Here is a 16160-nt window from a genome sequence, read left to right as displayed (position 1 = left end):
CAGAATTTGGTGTGTATGTGCTCTTCTCCATACTGCCCAACAATCCACTGGATTTTGAGGGATCCATGAAAGGAACTTCACTGGCAGAGCAATTTGTCAACTGAGCCTTTCTACAATGTGCAAAGGCATTCCATATGTCTCTGCACTTCTGAAATCTTTCACCTTACCCTAATGCCCATCAGCCAATGAACCTGCACCCCTAATTTCTTCAATTAACTTGCTTCTTCCTACTAGCTAGGCACTATAATTCTGCTGTGTAATAACTACAGTTATTTTTAACATTTGAGGGTAACTAAGTGGTACTAATGTGATGTATGGGGCAGATTATTTTACACTCTTGAGAAATTAATGAGTTTTCTCTTGTAAAGACTTCCATCGGGAACCTATAGAGACACATTTCTTTGGGAAGGGAGATCAGGATCACTGATCTGAGCTGTGTCCAGTACTAGCCCTGCTCAGAATAGAACTGTTAAACTCAGTGACCTTGACAAACTTAAGCCCATTCATTTCAATGAGTCTACTATAAGGAGAACTTAGTTGGAGACAGTTGGTCTGTCTCTCTTGCTCTCCCTTTCTCCTTCAGGTATGAATAAAACACTCTGATCTTCCGAAAACAGGTGTAGAGGCACAACCGCGAAGGGAGTACTCAGGTTGTAACTTCATCCCCCATTATGACGGTTGAGCCCTTGGGATGATGTCTCTGGTCTGTGGGTGTTGACAGCTGCAGAGATCAAGAATTCTACCCACTCTGACAGTATTAATATTTCTGCCAGGCCAGAGACCTGAATGGCACAGGGCAAAGAGGAGCAAGGAAAGAAGACTGAGTAGTGCCATAAGTCTTCTGGCTGATTCCCCTCTTTTAATAACTTTTAATAACATTTCTTCCTTGGTGTGATCTGCTGCTTCAAGGCTCTGTTCCCAGCACACCAGATACCTTAGAGCAGTGTGGACACCAGGAGACACAGTTCCTTCTGAACCTCTGGCCCTTTCTATAGAGTTGGCTAGTGGCAAAGCATCCATAAATGTAGGCCATGCAATCTTCTAGGTTCTGTTTTATTCTACTTCAGATTAATATTGGATGCACCACTGATAGCTCATCTGCTGACCCAGTGAAACTTGAATTCTCCCGAGATTTGGGGGCAACCTGGCACCTGCTTCTTCCTTTATGTTATAGTAGCAGCAGCTACCTCAGTTCTCTATGCTCTACAGAGCATCATCCAAGCAGCACTTACTATGCCGGAACGACTCAGGGATGGAGAAGAGAAGTCATCCACTTCGGAAAGCTACACCTTTGCGGGTAAGTACTTGATGCTGCTCACCTAGCTTTCCTCTTTATATCTGTTTTTCTGCACTACCGCTCTTTAGTACACAAAGGCTGGCTGGTGGTTTGTATATTTATATACCGCTTAATGCCCAGGTGGTTTACAAAGCAAGAAAAACATCACCCTGGTAGATGACCTTTTATTATGAGAGGGATAGGGGGTTGTGACATTGTTAACTTCTGCTCAGTCTCTCAGCAGCTTTTGATACCATTGACCATGGTGTTCTCCTGGACCAATTCAGTGGGATGTGTACTGGAAGCACCATAATATGATAGTTCCATTTTTTATTCAGGGCCATGGTCAGAGAGTAGCACTGAATGAGTGCTCCTCGGCTCCCAGCTCCCCAGTACCCTGTGCACAGGGTACTTATCTGCCCCCCCCCAGTGCTATTTAACATCTACATGAGGCTGTTGGGAGTAGTCATTAACAAGGTGTCATTACTATGCTGATGACACACAGTTTATACATTGCATATGTTTCTTACATTATATTTTAAAGATATAAGAAACTCTGAATCAAGCCTGAAATGCTGTGGAGATGTCATGTTTGAATTGCAGTCCAATTCAGAACCAGGCCTGTGAATGATAAAACTTATGAAAGCCATAGACTTGTCTCAGAGCCACGGTGCATGTGTCACTCAGGATATTAGGGATCATTTTTGACAACCGGAGACACTCATATGAAACATCCTGTGTCTTTAAAACATATCGTGATAACCAGCTTTGAGATTGTCACAGGGAGAATGCATTCCCACTGGGCGAGTGACCTCAAATTTGGTAGAGAAATACAGCAGGTCATATGATCATATATGAGGAACTGGAACAAAGTCTGAAAAAAACCCTGATGTTGAATAATTAAATGAACGATTTAATTTTTAAATATGTGCATGCATCTTTGATTATTGTTAACATCTGAATGTCTGGAAAGCCCTTAAATGTGCATATCTGCTGTTCCAACCCAAAATCACAAAGTATTTTTATACTCCTTGAGTAATCCTTCTGGAGAAGAGACCCAGATGAAAACCATTCTGTGGCACGTAACCTATTTGCCTGCACTTCAGCAAGGATGCAGAATAGTGGGGTTTTTTGTTTTTTTTGCAGTATTTGTTTATTCAGAAGGTTTGATAAACTATTTAATCACCAAACTCTCTGAGTGGTATACATAATAAAATTATTAATAAAACACAGCTAAACTTCACACACAAAAGAAATAGTCATAAGATGCCGTATTTTTCCGTCTATAAGATGCCCCCATGTATAAGACGCCCCCCTATTTTGGGGGGCTCAGATTTAAGAAAACGGGGGGGAAGATGTATCCGTGTATAAGATGCCCCTAATTTTGACATTATTTTTTAGGGGGGGGACCTAGTCTTATACACGGAAAAATACGATAATTAGCAATGAAACTGGTAAGATCAGTAAAACTTGGCTCCCTGTTTGTGGCATGCTCTCACCAGGGAGGTTCAGCTGGTACCTTCATTATACACCTTTAGGCACCAGGCAAAAATGTTCCTCTTCAACCAGGCCTTGAGAGAGGGAAATTTTTCATTTGTTTTTATTCTTAATTTTATGATATATTTCGTGGTTTTTATATTGCAATTTCACGCAAGGTATCAACACATGGTTAGGTGGGGTGTGGGATGGGTGTGGCAGGTTGAATGCATCCTACAAGCTTTGCTTTGCCTACCGATGAAAGGTAAAGGTACCCCTGACCATTAGGTCCAATTGCGGACGACTCTGGGGTTGTGCGCTCATCTCTCTCTATAAGCTGAGGGAGCCGGCGTTTGTCTGCAGACAGCTTCCGGGTCATGTGGCCAGCATGACTAAGCCGCTTCTGGCGAACCAGAACAGCACACGGAAACACCGTTTACCTTCCCGCCAGAGCAGTACCTACTTATCTACTTGCACTTTGAAGTGCTTTCGAACTGCTAGGTGGGCAGGAGCTGGGACCGAGCAACGGGAGCTCACCCCGTTGTGGGGATTTGAACTACCGACCTTCTGATAAGCAGGGCCTAGGTTCTGTGGCTTAGACACAGCGCCACCCGCGCATATACAACATATATAAAACACTTTTTCTTTACCAATCTAGCTGAGTCCTGTGTCTTCTGACCTCATAACTGTGCATTTCCCCCTCCAAACCCTACAGCACTGGCTGGTGGGGGCAGAAATATATGCTATATGATGGCATCAGGATCTGAGTAAATTTTACTACACATTTCCTAGGAGGAGGTAGAAAACTGGGCCTACATTAATCATAACATCAATTCGAACAGCCGACCATCTGATCGGCAAGCCCTAGGCTCTGTGGTTTAGACCACAGCTCCACCCGCATCCCCTTTGCCTACCAATACTCTGTGCTATAAAAGCACGAGCATATTTTAGACTTTACATAAATGTAATGCAGTAGAAGAGCAGCTAATATAAAGGCATTGCTTTCTTTCAGATTAGTGAGATTCAGGTGGTACCAGGGATTTTACCCTACTGCGTCTCAGCCTGTGACCTGGGCCATTGACAATGTGTATATTGGGCCACAGTGTGAGGAGATGTGTAATGGTCATGGCAGCTGTGTCAATGGGACAAAGTGCATCTGTGATCATGGCTATTCCGGACCAACCTGTAGAATAAGCACCAAGAATCCCGACTTTCTGAAGGATGATTTTGAAGGTACCTCTGTTTAACATTATGATGTTTGGACTTTTTTGTAATATTTTGTGCCCTCAAACCATTTAAAGGTTTGTTAAAGTCAACTTCTTCTTAGTTTCTTGGCACACTTTAGTCCTATTTACTTCAATGAGATACTCTACGTTGCGTTCTAGTTAGATCCTGCCACTCCTCTGCACATATCCTGCACCAGCTCTAGTTCCATTCCCATCCTCTCTGGCAGCTGTTGCTTTCCACCAAGCAAGCAAATAGGTGGCTTCCTTTCTTCCCAACATCTGGTAAGAAGATGTCAGGGAAACTCACATTTCCAGAGAGTTAGGCAAATGAAGAGAAGTTCAAATGGACTTGGAGACAGATTCCAACAGCTTCTCTTGACTGGCAGGGAATCGCCTTGTGTTATATGTCTGATTATGTTTTAATTCATTAGGAGAGTAACTTGGGAATGAGTCCTCAAAATGAAAGCGTACACTCTTAAAAGGAAGCCCAAGTATTTTAATTTGCATGCCTTTTTAGATTATAAAGGACAGGCCCTCACTGTCAACAAATCCTGGCCACACAAATGCTCCTGCAAGCCTCTTTTCAGCAGTGGAACCAGCTAGAACCAAAACTAATTCAGCCCCAACGGCTGCCCATCAAAACAGACTTCCAAACAGAATAGAATTACCCTGTCAAGTTTTTCTCAAATTGTTCTCAGCCATTAGCCTACACTACATTCCCTGAAGAAAACTGCCCACTTGCTATGTTTACATGGCAGCGGCAGAAAAACAGCTTATACAGAGTGCCTTGGTGGAGTTGGCAGAGCGGCACTTTTGCATTGACATTTGAAATTGGAATTATTACTTTGGCTTTGAAATGGTTTCCTTTTTACATAACTATGCATGCTCAAATCTCTCCTATTGAAACTCAACGAAACTCAACAAGTGCTTAATCGTGGCAGAGTTGCTGTCACAATGTTTCTCCATTATTATCAAACTACCTCATCACTTCTCGGCACATTCCCTTTTTTGTGTTATATCCTCCCAATATTGTACTGCTAATTCATGAAAATACTCTCTCAACTATAAGATATACATATTAGTGTTATATTCAACAACATCATGCTCAGAATAAATCCACTTAAATGAGCTGTCCAGCAGTGGAACAGACTCTCATGAGAGATGGTGGGCTCTCCTTCCTTGGTGGCTCTTAAGCAGAGGTTGGGTGGCCACCTGTCTTGTAAGATTTAGCTGAGATTTCTGCATTGCAGGGGGTCCCAACTAAATGAACCTTGGGGTCCCTTCCAACTCTACAATTCTATGATTCTAAGTTAGCTTTGCCCATTGAGTTCAATAGGTGTGCTCTGTGTGTGAGTTACAGTGCAATCGAAACCTAAGAACCACCAGGATAAGTGAGTTTAGAATAGTCAGATGAGACTCAGCCAGGGCTATGACAGTGTAACTCAGTCAACCCAGCAGAGCCACGCTCTGTAGGGTTCAACCAGTAGAACTGAAGCTGACATGAATCCAAAAAGTGGAAGCATTCTGGGGTCAGGGCAGCAAGAGGCAAGAGGAGACTTAGACCTATTTCAAACCTCTTTCAGCTCAGTCGCATGGCCTGGCAACTCAGCAGAAATTATCCTGGCAAAAAGGGTACTGTTAGTCTAACTGTATTTTTAAAGGCTTGTTTTCCCTCTGCTAGACTTGGGTCAGCTCAGCTGGCAGTAGGCCTGCTCCTGAATGGAGTTTAGAATTGGGGCAATATCTTTCCACTGGCTTCCTATACTTAGAATTGCTCTACCCATAAGCTACAACCCATGCTATGGTATTGATTCCGACTATCTGCTTGAAGGTTAACTTTCATGATTAGTGACCATAAATAACAGGCGTGATCTGCAGACATTTAGAATGAAAGCCAAGAGGCCACATATAACTGAATGCATCCCCAGTTCATTCCTAATGGAAGCCACGATCCAAATCTGAAATATAGATTGGGAGATTATCCATGCACAATCCCCTCCAACACTCCCATTGCAAATATCTGTTTTTTTCCTGTGAATTTATATGTAGAGGTTTCACTCCTGTACCTCCTTGCCTGGGAATAAGTCCCATTCAACTGAGTCGGACTTACGTCTGAGTATACATGTATTGGAGTGCAATTCCTGGAAGGCTGAAAAACATAAGCTACGGTTGTGTGTTTTTTTTAATGTTGCTTTTCTGGTGGTTTCTAGGAAGGATGTCATGGTTGAAAAGTGCTTGTACAATTCCCCCCCCCCCCCACTTTACAAGTTACAACTAATGATTTATTAGTCATTTCTCACTTAACTGAAATGCCATAGGGTAAATCCTAAATAACTGTGTCCCTTGCACTCAGGTCAGCTGGAATCTGATAGATTTTTGTTGGTGAGTGGTGGAAAGCCATCCAGGAAATGTGGGGTCCTATCTGGAGGAAACAATCTGTTCTTTAACGAAGAAGGCTTACGCATGTTGATGACAAGAGATCTGGATTTGTCACAAGCCAGGTAACCTTTTTTAATGTTTACAAATTTTCATTGAGACAGTAGAGTATTTGTGGCTGAAGAGTGTTGTGTACTTCTGTTATGCTAGATGCATTAATGTGGACTCATCTGAGACGTATTGTGGACCGAGTCACACCCAAAAAACAAAGAAATGCTCACCCCACTTTGAGTTCTATCCCCAGCAATGCATTCTGTGTTTCTTAAGTTTTAGCATGTTACCCCACCAACCAAAGAGAACTCAGTTGCAGTAGAATTCTGAAAGTCAATTCATAGAGAGCTTAGCACACAAGTGCTGTCGCTCAGTCTATCCACCCAGTGAAGCCTGCTAGGACTAGAATAAATTTCAGGATTGTTTTCCAGTAATATCTACCCACTGATGTCGGGTGATTTGATACTATGCAGCTGGGTGAGACAGCCTGACCAAGCAATATATATTGGGGTACTATTAAAGGGCTGCAAAGTGTAGTTTCAAACATTTTTATTACGTTTCTGCCACCACAGACCATTGGGTAAGTGGAATGCTATTTGCATTTTCTGCCTTAGGCACCAAAATGCCTTTTGTCATCTCTGCCCTTCGTATGATTTTGATGGTAACCTCAATCATTGCCATTTAAGGCGAGTCTTTGATGAATGCACCAAAATGTGGTCTGCAAGATTAGGATGTCAGCATCTTGCCTAGGACATTTGCCTTGATAAATAGCATATTAATCCGATCACACTGAAATATATTGCATACTAAGTGCTCTGTTAATAGGAAGCTCCACTATGAATCATTGTTGGAACTGCAGTGTTGATTACCAGAGTAACTTTGCATTCATCATTCTGTTTTCTGTAATATCTGAAGCTTGCCTTGAATTGCAGGCATTTGTTTACAATAATTCACTGACAGAATCTAATCAAGCTGTCACCAGTTAATTCGGGTAGAGCTATTTAAAAACACCCATTTTAAAGTATTGTCATTTTGGACCTGCTTAGAACTTATTTGATGAAAGAGACTATGTCCAAAAATTAAGACAGGAAAAGAATGTTAAGCAAGTTTGAAATTAAATATTTGTTTACAAATCACAGGGTGGCTCTTAGTCTATTATCCTGCCCTTCTTTTTAAGTTTCTATTTTCCTTCAGACTTATGAATTGACTCCTAGTAAGTCACAGACCAGGGACCAAGGTGGTGCTGTGGGTTAAACCACAGAGTCTAGGGCTTGCTGATCAGAAGGTCGGCGATTTGAATCCCTGCGCCGGGGTGAGCTCCCGTTGCTCGGTCCCAGCTCCTGCCCACCTAGCAGTTCGAAAGCACATCAATGTGCAAGTAGGAAGGTAAACGGCAATTCTGTGTGCTGCTCTGGTTTGCCAGAAGCGGCTTTGTCATGCTGGCCACATGACCCGGAAGCTGTCTGCGGACAAACGCCGGCTCCCTCGGCCTATATAGCAAGATGAGCACTGCAACCCCAGAGTCGGACACGACTGGACCTGATAGTTAGGGGCCCCTTTACCTTTACCTTTAAGTCACAGACCAATAGAATATTCATTCTATACTACATGGATATAAAAGAAGTAAAACAGACCCAAATAGTGAGAGGTATTCTTTGTAATAAAAACTGGTTGGAAGCTACTCTAAACATGCCATACCTAATAAGTTACCTTCAATTATTTGCATATTACCATAAAATATCTAGGTTGTCACTAGGTTGTCACTATTTTCAAGTGGGTTTCAGTCACATAACCAGAAAATTGAGGTTAGGTTGCACTGTATTAGGGCTGCATATACACCACACATTTTAAGTACATTTTGGCTACCCTCTCTGAATCCTAGGGACTGTAGTTTACCCCTGAGCTATGATTCCCAACACCTTTAAAAAACTACAGTTCCCAGTTTTCTTGAGTGTGGGGTGATGCAATGCATGCACCCCAATAAAACAGCAACATTTCCTTTCAGATTAGGATCTGGAAACTAGTCCTCACATCTGTTTGAGTTTTAGGCCAGACTACTTTAACATGCTCTTGATAGGGCTTCCTTTGAAGACTGTTCAGAGGCTGCAGCTGGTGCAAGACAAAGCAGGTCACTTCACTGAAGTGTAATACTTCTGGGCGCATATTAAATTTCTGTTCCAGAGTCTGCACTGGCTTTCTATATAGCTTTGTGAAAACAATCCAAAGTGCTGGTCATGGCCTTAAAAACCCAGCTTGGGCTCAGTTTACAAACTTCAGCCTGACAGGGATTGCATCAGCCAAGAAGGTCCTTTCAACAGTGCTACCCATGTACCAGGTTCGAATCCAGGTTAAGAAAACAAACTACTTCCTTCGGTTTTTTAGAAACTTCCCTAGAAGTTTGCAAGGTGAACGTATGTAGCTGCCTGATATAGCCTGACTGTTGGTGTCTCTGACCCAATATTGTCAGTTTTGACTGGCAGGAGCTCTCCAAGGTCTCAGGCAAAGGTCTTTCTGAGAAGCCAGGGGTTGAACCTGGTAACATGCAGGATTTGTGCTCTACCACTAAAGCTACCGACTGTTCCCCAAAGCTAAGCATATTTCAGGACTGGCATGAGACAGTTCTGTAAGAACAGACATTTAATGGCTGGGATAAGCCAAGGACATAGCTCTGTTTTATTTTATGTTACCAAAGGTTAGCAAAATGAACCTTCGGTATAAAGCAGGCTATAAACTCAATATAATAATAAAAAATCCCCACCCCCCACATTTGGCTGTTTATTTCCAGTTGTGTTTAAGCACATGACACGGTGTAGAATTGTCCCTTAAGTTCCATTTGAGAAGCTGTCTGTAGAAACTTGCTAGACTAATAAATGTTTATTTTGAAACTTTTGTTACTTTGTCATCAAGAATGAAAATGGAAGGAAGGTAACAAGCAGTACATGAAGCTTGTTAAAAGAGACTTGTCTTTCCTTCTCTGAAGTACCGTGTAAATATGAGGACAAATTTCCTGGTCTTGCCTGCAATAAATCTAGTCCATTGCAGCTGATGGACTACTACATATAGCTCCCCAGTGTTGTTTTACTGCATTTATAATAGGTTTCTTTGGAACAGGATGCTTGAAATGTTCCATGTTCTGAAGAACAATGTTAGTGATAAGAACTAACAATATACCTGAGTACATGAATTCATTGAATTATTAGTATGTGGGTTTCTTGGCAGCAAATCCCTCTGGAAGCCCATTTACCCACAAAGCACAGATAGAGAGATGGGATATAAGACCAAAATTGTTAGCCATTGTTCTCAAAGTACAATAATGAGGTACTTGGGTAAAGGCAGCTGTAACTGTGTGCACCACAACATTAAACAGCAAACGTTCAGCCTTGTGAACCACATAGAAAATCTAACATGAGATAAACATGAAAACTCATTGCAACTACCAAGGCAATGTATATGGAAATTAGCAAATAGGTAGTTTATAGACTCAGCAGAATGCAGAGGGAATGTCTTGAGATGGTAGAATTGACTGCAAATTCAGGCTGAGAGGATTGTGTTTTTAAATGTTCATGCACCAATAAGAATAAAATAAAGCACAACTCCCTGTAAATAGAAAACTAGCACAGCAGCAGGTAGTGGGAAGGGAACCTTCCTGTTTGATGTTCTTGTTTCCTGCATACAGGGAGCTTTTTATAAGAGAGAGCACACAAAAATGAGGGCTTTTGTGTGCATGGGTACAGTGGCAGCCTGAATCCATGATCTTGAGAGAAGAAAGATGTATGTGCAGTAAACACACACAAAAAGCCCCAAAGGTCTCTTGCCATCCCATTCCAGCAAATCCCCCCTTGTTGTTGTTTAGTCGTTTAGTCGTGTCCGACTCTTCGTGACCCCATGGACCATAGCATGCCAGGCACTCCTGCCTTCCACTGCCTCCCGCAGTTTGGTCAAACTCATGTTCGTAGCTTCGAGAACACTGTCCAACCACCTCATCCTCTGTCATCCCCTTCTCCTTGTGCCCTCCATCTTTCCCAACATCAGGGTCTTTTCCAGGGAGTCTTCTCTTCTCATGAGGTGGCCAAAGTATTGGAGCCTCAGCCTCAGGATCTGTCCTTCCAATGAGCACTCAGGGCTGATTTCCTTAAGAATGGATAGGTTTGATCTTCTTGCAGTCCATGGGACTCTCAAGAGTCTCCTCCAGCACCATAATTCAAAAGCATCAATTCTTCGGCGATCAGCCTTCTTTATGGTCCAGCTCTCACTTCCATACATCACTACAGGGAAAACCATAGCTTTAACTATACAGACCTTTGTAGACAGGTCTCTGCTTTTTAAGATGCTGTCTAGGTTTGTCATTGCTTTTCTCCCAAGAAGCAGGCGTCTTTTAATTTCGTGACTGCTGTGACCAACTACAGTTAAATGCTACATTAGGACACAGTTAAAGGATACACCAGGAAGAATTTTCTGACATTAAGAACTGTTAAACCAGGCATCCCCAAACTGCGGGCCGAAGTTTGGGGATGCCTGTGTTAAACAGTGGAAAGGACTCCCTCAGCATGTACTGGACTCTCCTTCCTTGGAGGTTTTAAAGCACCGGACATGGATGCTTTAGTTGAGATACCTGCATTGCAGGGGTTGGGCTACAATTCTATGATTAGCCAACCAGGGGCCAGGATGTGAAGCTATTTAGCAAACCCTTGATAAGATAGAACCTTACTAGTCTTAACTACAGTTAAAGATGAAGCTGCGGTTAAGGTGGAAAGTGGAATTCACTCCAAGGAGGGGATCAGCTGTAATGAGAAAGCATGCAATCGTGTGGCAAATTCACTGTAGCCATGTTGGAAATATCTGATACACTTAATCTAAGAGTGCATATCAAAGTGGAGTATGCTTCTGGGTTGTTTCTCTTAGAATCAGCCTCTGTATTTAATGAAATAGTACTGTAAGTTTCTGGTTTCAATGCAGAGTAATTCCATAAATCTTTTTTTTAGTAATATTACACACACACACACACACACACACACACACACACACAATGTGTAATCACTTCTTGTGTTTTAAAAGGTTGTGTTTTTGCAGATCCCAAATCCTGAAAAGCCTGATCTTTTTATTTTCTCCCTTGTATTAATAAAACAAATGAGTATAGCCTAAGGCTGAATTTTTGTCTTCATAATCTAAGCTTCTGAGCTTAAAATTGTGAAAATTTGAATGCATGATCAAATATACTGGGATCTGCATTATATAAACAAATCTGCCTATCAATTGCAAGCTAATGCCTGGAGGATAAATAAATAGCTCTGTGATGCTCCTTCAGTTTATAAGCCAAATGCATCATCATCACAGCAGTGTACTGTACTAAAAACGGTGACCTAAAAAGAGGGTACCATGCAACTTCTATTAAATACCAATTCAAGTTGTCTCAAACCAGTGCTGGGCTCCCACTACGGAATATTTGTTTTCTGTATTTAAAACAAAACCCAGCTCTCTATCATGAGTCTCTAGAGCTGCATATTTTTTCATGGCAGTAAGAATAAAACTTTGCTTCTGCATCTTGTCTCTAATTTATGACACCTTCCTTCTTGTTGTTGTTGTTGTTATTATTATTATTATTATTATTATTATTATTATTATTATTATTATTATTATTTTGTTGTCATTTGTACCAATGTTATAGGTTTGTGCAATTCTTCATGAGACTGGGATGCGGTAAGGCAGCACCAGATCCCAGAAGCCAGCCTGTTTTGCTACAGTATTCTCTTAATGGAGGCCTCACATGGAATCTTCTGCAGGAGTTTCTCTTTAGCAACTCGAGCAACGTAGGACGGTACATTGCCCTAGAAATCCCCTTGAAAGCTCGTTCTGCCTCCAGTCGTCTGCGCTGGTGGCAACCATCTGAGAATGGACATTTTTACAGCCCGTGGGTCATTGATCAGGTATGTAATCCTTTCTATTCAGGAAAGTAAGTACCTTTGATTGAATACTGTTTCCTGTAGTAAAACTTTACCCTTTGTCCTGTCATGTTGTACAGTTTCATGCCCCTCTGCTAAATAGTTGGCTGGTGAAAGTAAGGAAAAGATGGGGTATGGAGGCAGAAAGGAAGGATTTGAGTCAGGAGTGAAACTGCCTTGTTCTGAGCCAGGGTATTGTCTCCTCTGACCGGCAACAGTTTTCCAAAGATGCAGGCAGGGATCTTTTCTAACCCTGTTCTTGAATATCTTTTTAATGAGAGATGCCAGACCATGAACCTGAGACCAGAGGCGTCTTTCCCATAGGGCCGAGTGGCTCATTGCGCCAGGGTGCCGGCCTCTCGGGGGCACCCCAGCAAGTGGGTCTCGCTGCGGCTTCGCACTGCAGAGAAAGCGGCGCCCGGACGGGCGGCTTCCTTCTTGCCACGCGGCAGCCATTGCAGGCGGCGCCTCCTCCCTCGGGGCGAGACGGGGAGGGAGTTTGCCGCCTGCCGGCGTGGAGGCTCAGCCACCTTTCCCCCAGGACCTTGAGAAAAGCCCTGGGAAGCAGCCTCCACGGAGCCTCGCGGGGCAGAGCGGCACAGCTGACAGGACCCACAACTCCCACCTCTCGCTCTGCCGGCTACCGCTGGCTAGAAACCACTCAGCCGTCCCTGCTGAAACTCCACGGGTTTGTGACCAGTAAGCAGGGGTCCTCCTCGGAGAGAGAAAGCTGCACTCCCAGGACGGCACAGTGAGCTCTCCAGCAGATCGGTGATCGTTGGAGGTGTGCACACGCGTGCCTCCTCGTGCATTCTGGCTGCGTGTTCATGTGAGCGAAGGAGTTCCTCAGCCTTAGACAAGCATCCCATTTCTGACAAGTGTCCAGCATATTGAGGACCAGTTAAACTGCCCTGGAGGAGGTCCCTTCACCCTCTTCACGTTAAAATGCTCATTTACACACCCACAGCCCGTTCGTCGCAAGCACCATGTAAGAGATGGGAATGTGGAAGGCAGAGAGAGGGGGGGTTCCCCTCCCTTGAAGGGGTTTCTAGAGCTGCTGCTGCGGGTGATGGGGCTTCACAGTTGGGACCTCTTCCGAAGTCTTTGTGGCAGGCAGACTTTAACAAGGCGCAGGTACTCCCTGCTTTGAAGGAAGATCTTGCAGTTGAGAACACTTTTCTGGTGTTCCGCTGCCCCCTCTTCTCTCCCAACAGCCCCCACCCCGCCGGAAAGGGAGGAGGCGCTGGAGGGAACTTTGCACCACGGCGCTGGATGTGCTTAAGACGGCCCTGCCTGAGACCTTCTGCATGCAGAGCATGTGTTCTCCCTTAAGAAGTCACAAACTTTTGCTTTCCACTAACCAAGGGGAACATATATTTTAAACAGTCTGATCTGGATGCATTTAAAACTTTTGATCACAGTGAACATGACTCAAATTTAAAGTTGGTTGTTGTTAAAAGTACAGTTTCTACAGAGTCATTGGGCCCATTCCAGTGGGGTAATCAACAAGCTGTCAGGCCCAGATCTTCTGCTGGGTAAGGAGAAGTTCAAAACTGTGCTGGTCAGAGCTGGTCCAATGCCTGGGGCTTTGTTTATATTCCCCATTTATTTGGAACTGTGTACAGCACCAAAGAGGACAATGGGCAGAATGCTGTCAAAACATTTCATGGGAGAGTGTGGGTCACTGTTTAGAGATGACTGTGATTAAATGGTATACAAAATGTTGAAATAAATAAAAAAAATCCCCACCAACAGGTGTTCGATAATGAATTTAGCTGAGTGCACATTCACAATATACAAATGTGCATTGGGATTGTGTGACCTAACCATAGTCCATAGTCTTTGTAATGTAAATCTCCATAAAAGATTTACAAAAATGAGGGGTGAATCTCTGAACCTGTTGCGTAGGGCCCAGAATCATTTTCAATATTTTATATATTGTGGCTTTAATTTTGAGTTGTCTGCCTCTGGTTAAGGTTCTCAGATATTTGGATATGAAATTTATGGTAGAAACATATGCCAAGAACACAAAATGTAATTTTGTTTTCTTTGCTTAAAGGGAAAAGAGTGCTGCTCAGAAGTTCATTGTTACTCATGGTTAATTAGCTATTGCCAAAGTAAACAGTATTAAACTGAATTTAGAAGAAATATAAATAATTAATTTTAAGTTTGGCCGGGGGGAAGGGACAACAAACTAGATATTATTTAAGTCTAACAGCAACAATGAAGTGCCTACTGTTTATTTAATACCCTAACAATTGGTGAAGATACGAGCAGGTCCGTAGGCAGAGAGTGGAATCACTTCATTCGAAATTGCTCAGGGGGAGCAGGCAGGGGCATTTAGGGGTTCAGGGTGGTCTCCCATGCTTCCAGGGGCTCTCCCATGCTTCCAGAAACCTGGCACTCTCTCTCCGCTTCCTGACTAGCCCCTTCAGACCCCGCGCTTTCATTGCTGCTTGGGGAGGAACTGCTGATGATGAGAGGGGGAGGTTTTCTATACTCTCTCCCCCTTATAGACTATTGCAGGTTCCACTAGTAAAACACCTTGAGGTTCCACTATAAATCTTCAGTCAGGTGCAATGCAGCCTTTAGCTTTTAATTAGAAGTGCAAAACAATATTGCAGAGAAGTACAATTGCTTGATTGCTTGTCTCGTTCCATGCTAGTTTGCCACAAACAACTGTGAAACTTGAAAGCTTCCTTATCATCTCATTCACTTGCCAAAGCAAGGCAGATCCATCGCTGGCTTTTCAACAGATGACATCGACATGCCTGTTCTGGGGGGGAGGGGAATCCTAGAGCCATGCTATTTCCACCCCACCCCACCCCCATTTCTGATCATGCCACACCAAAAGCTTCTAACCATTCATTTGACTGAAGGGGCCAGCTCATAACCTGTATGTTGGAGAGCTTTGTTGATGACCTCATCGTACATTCATTGTGGGCTGACAACAATCAGGAAGTATTGAATATAAGTGTCAATAGCCCCTGTGTTAATCAGCAATGACTTAGGCGTGCTTGGAAAGAAAAGTAAAGAAACCCCTGCTTTTTCAGCATCTGTTTCAACTTTTTAAAAGTAAGCAAACCCTTGCATTTGTGTTCCAGATCCTTATTGGCGGAAACATCTCTGGCAACACAGTCTTGGAAGATGATTTCAGTACCCTGGATAGCAAGAAATGGCTCCTCCACCCTGGAGGAACAAAAATGCCAGTGTGTGGTTCTACTGGGGATGCCCTGGTCTTCATTGAGAAAGCAAGCACTCGCTATGTTGTCACCACTGACATTGCTGTTAATGAGGATTCTTTCCTTCAGCTGGACTTCGCAGCTTCTTGCTCTGTCACTGACTCCTGCTATGGTAAAGGCTTCTGCATTTCCTATTTACATACCTGCCAGCCTTCTCTGATGTCGTTGCTTATTGTTCTTCGTTCAACTCTCCAATGAAAGATACAGAATCTAAAACAGGCTTTCCCACCAGAAAACTGTGATTTGTTGTTTCTGTCTTGGCGTACTTGGAAGTCTCCCATCTGTGGTTTGTGTATACTGAAGGTTTATAGATCCCAGGTATTGGTGGAAAATAAGGGCCCACCCACTTTCTGAGTTTTCTGGCTCATGAATAGAACTGAAATTTAAAATGCATGCCTGGAAGCACTGCCCTTACATAATAACAGAAAAAGAGCCCAGCTGGATCAGCCCAGAGCCCCCACTTCAACATCCTGTTGAATTCTCCCAAATTGTTATTTCCAGCAACTGGTATGCAGAAGCATGCTGTCTCTGATGGTAGAGGTAGAACAGAACTATCAGGGCTAGTATCCATTGA

At 43.2% G+C, this 16160-nt stretch overlaps 1 protein-coding gene across 2 annotated transcripts in view; it reads left to right on the top strand.

Moving 5' to 3' along the window:
• RELN (reelin) overlaps positions 1 to 16160 on the top strand; it is a 307444-nt gene that overhangs the window by 253136 nt on the left and 38148 nt on the right. For both annotated transcript variants that reach the window (XM_035127392.2, XM_035127390.2), the window contains 5 exons: positions 1068 to 1297; positions 3765 to 3985; positions 6332 to 6479; positions 12071 to 12329; positions 15449 to 15698. In XM_035127392.2, the coding sequence (XP_034983283.2) occupies positions 1068 to 1297; positions 3765 to 3985; positions 6332 to 6479; positions 12071 to 12329; positions 15449 to 15698 (1108 nt within the window). The remainder of the gene's footprint in view (positions 1 to 1067; positions 1298 to 3764; positions 3986 to 6331; positions 6480 to 12070; positions 12330 to 15448; positions 15699 to 16160) is intronic.

The sequence above is a fragment of the Zootoca vivipara genome, chromosome 10 (assembly GCF_963506605.1).
Source record: "Zootoca vivipara chromosome 10, rZooViv1.1, whole genome shotgun sequence".
In the NCBI taxonomy this organism is placed as follows: Eukaryota; Metazoa; Chordata; class Lepidosauria; order Squamata; family Lacertidae; genus Zootoca; species Zootoca vivipara.
This window is presented reverse-complemented; position numbering and strand designations above follow the sequence as displayed.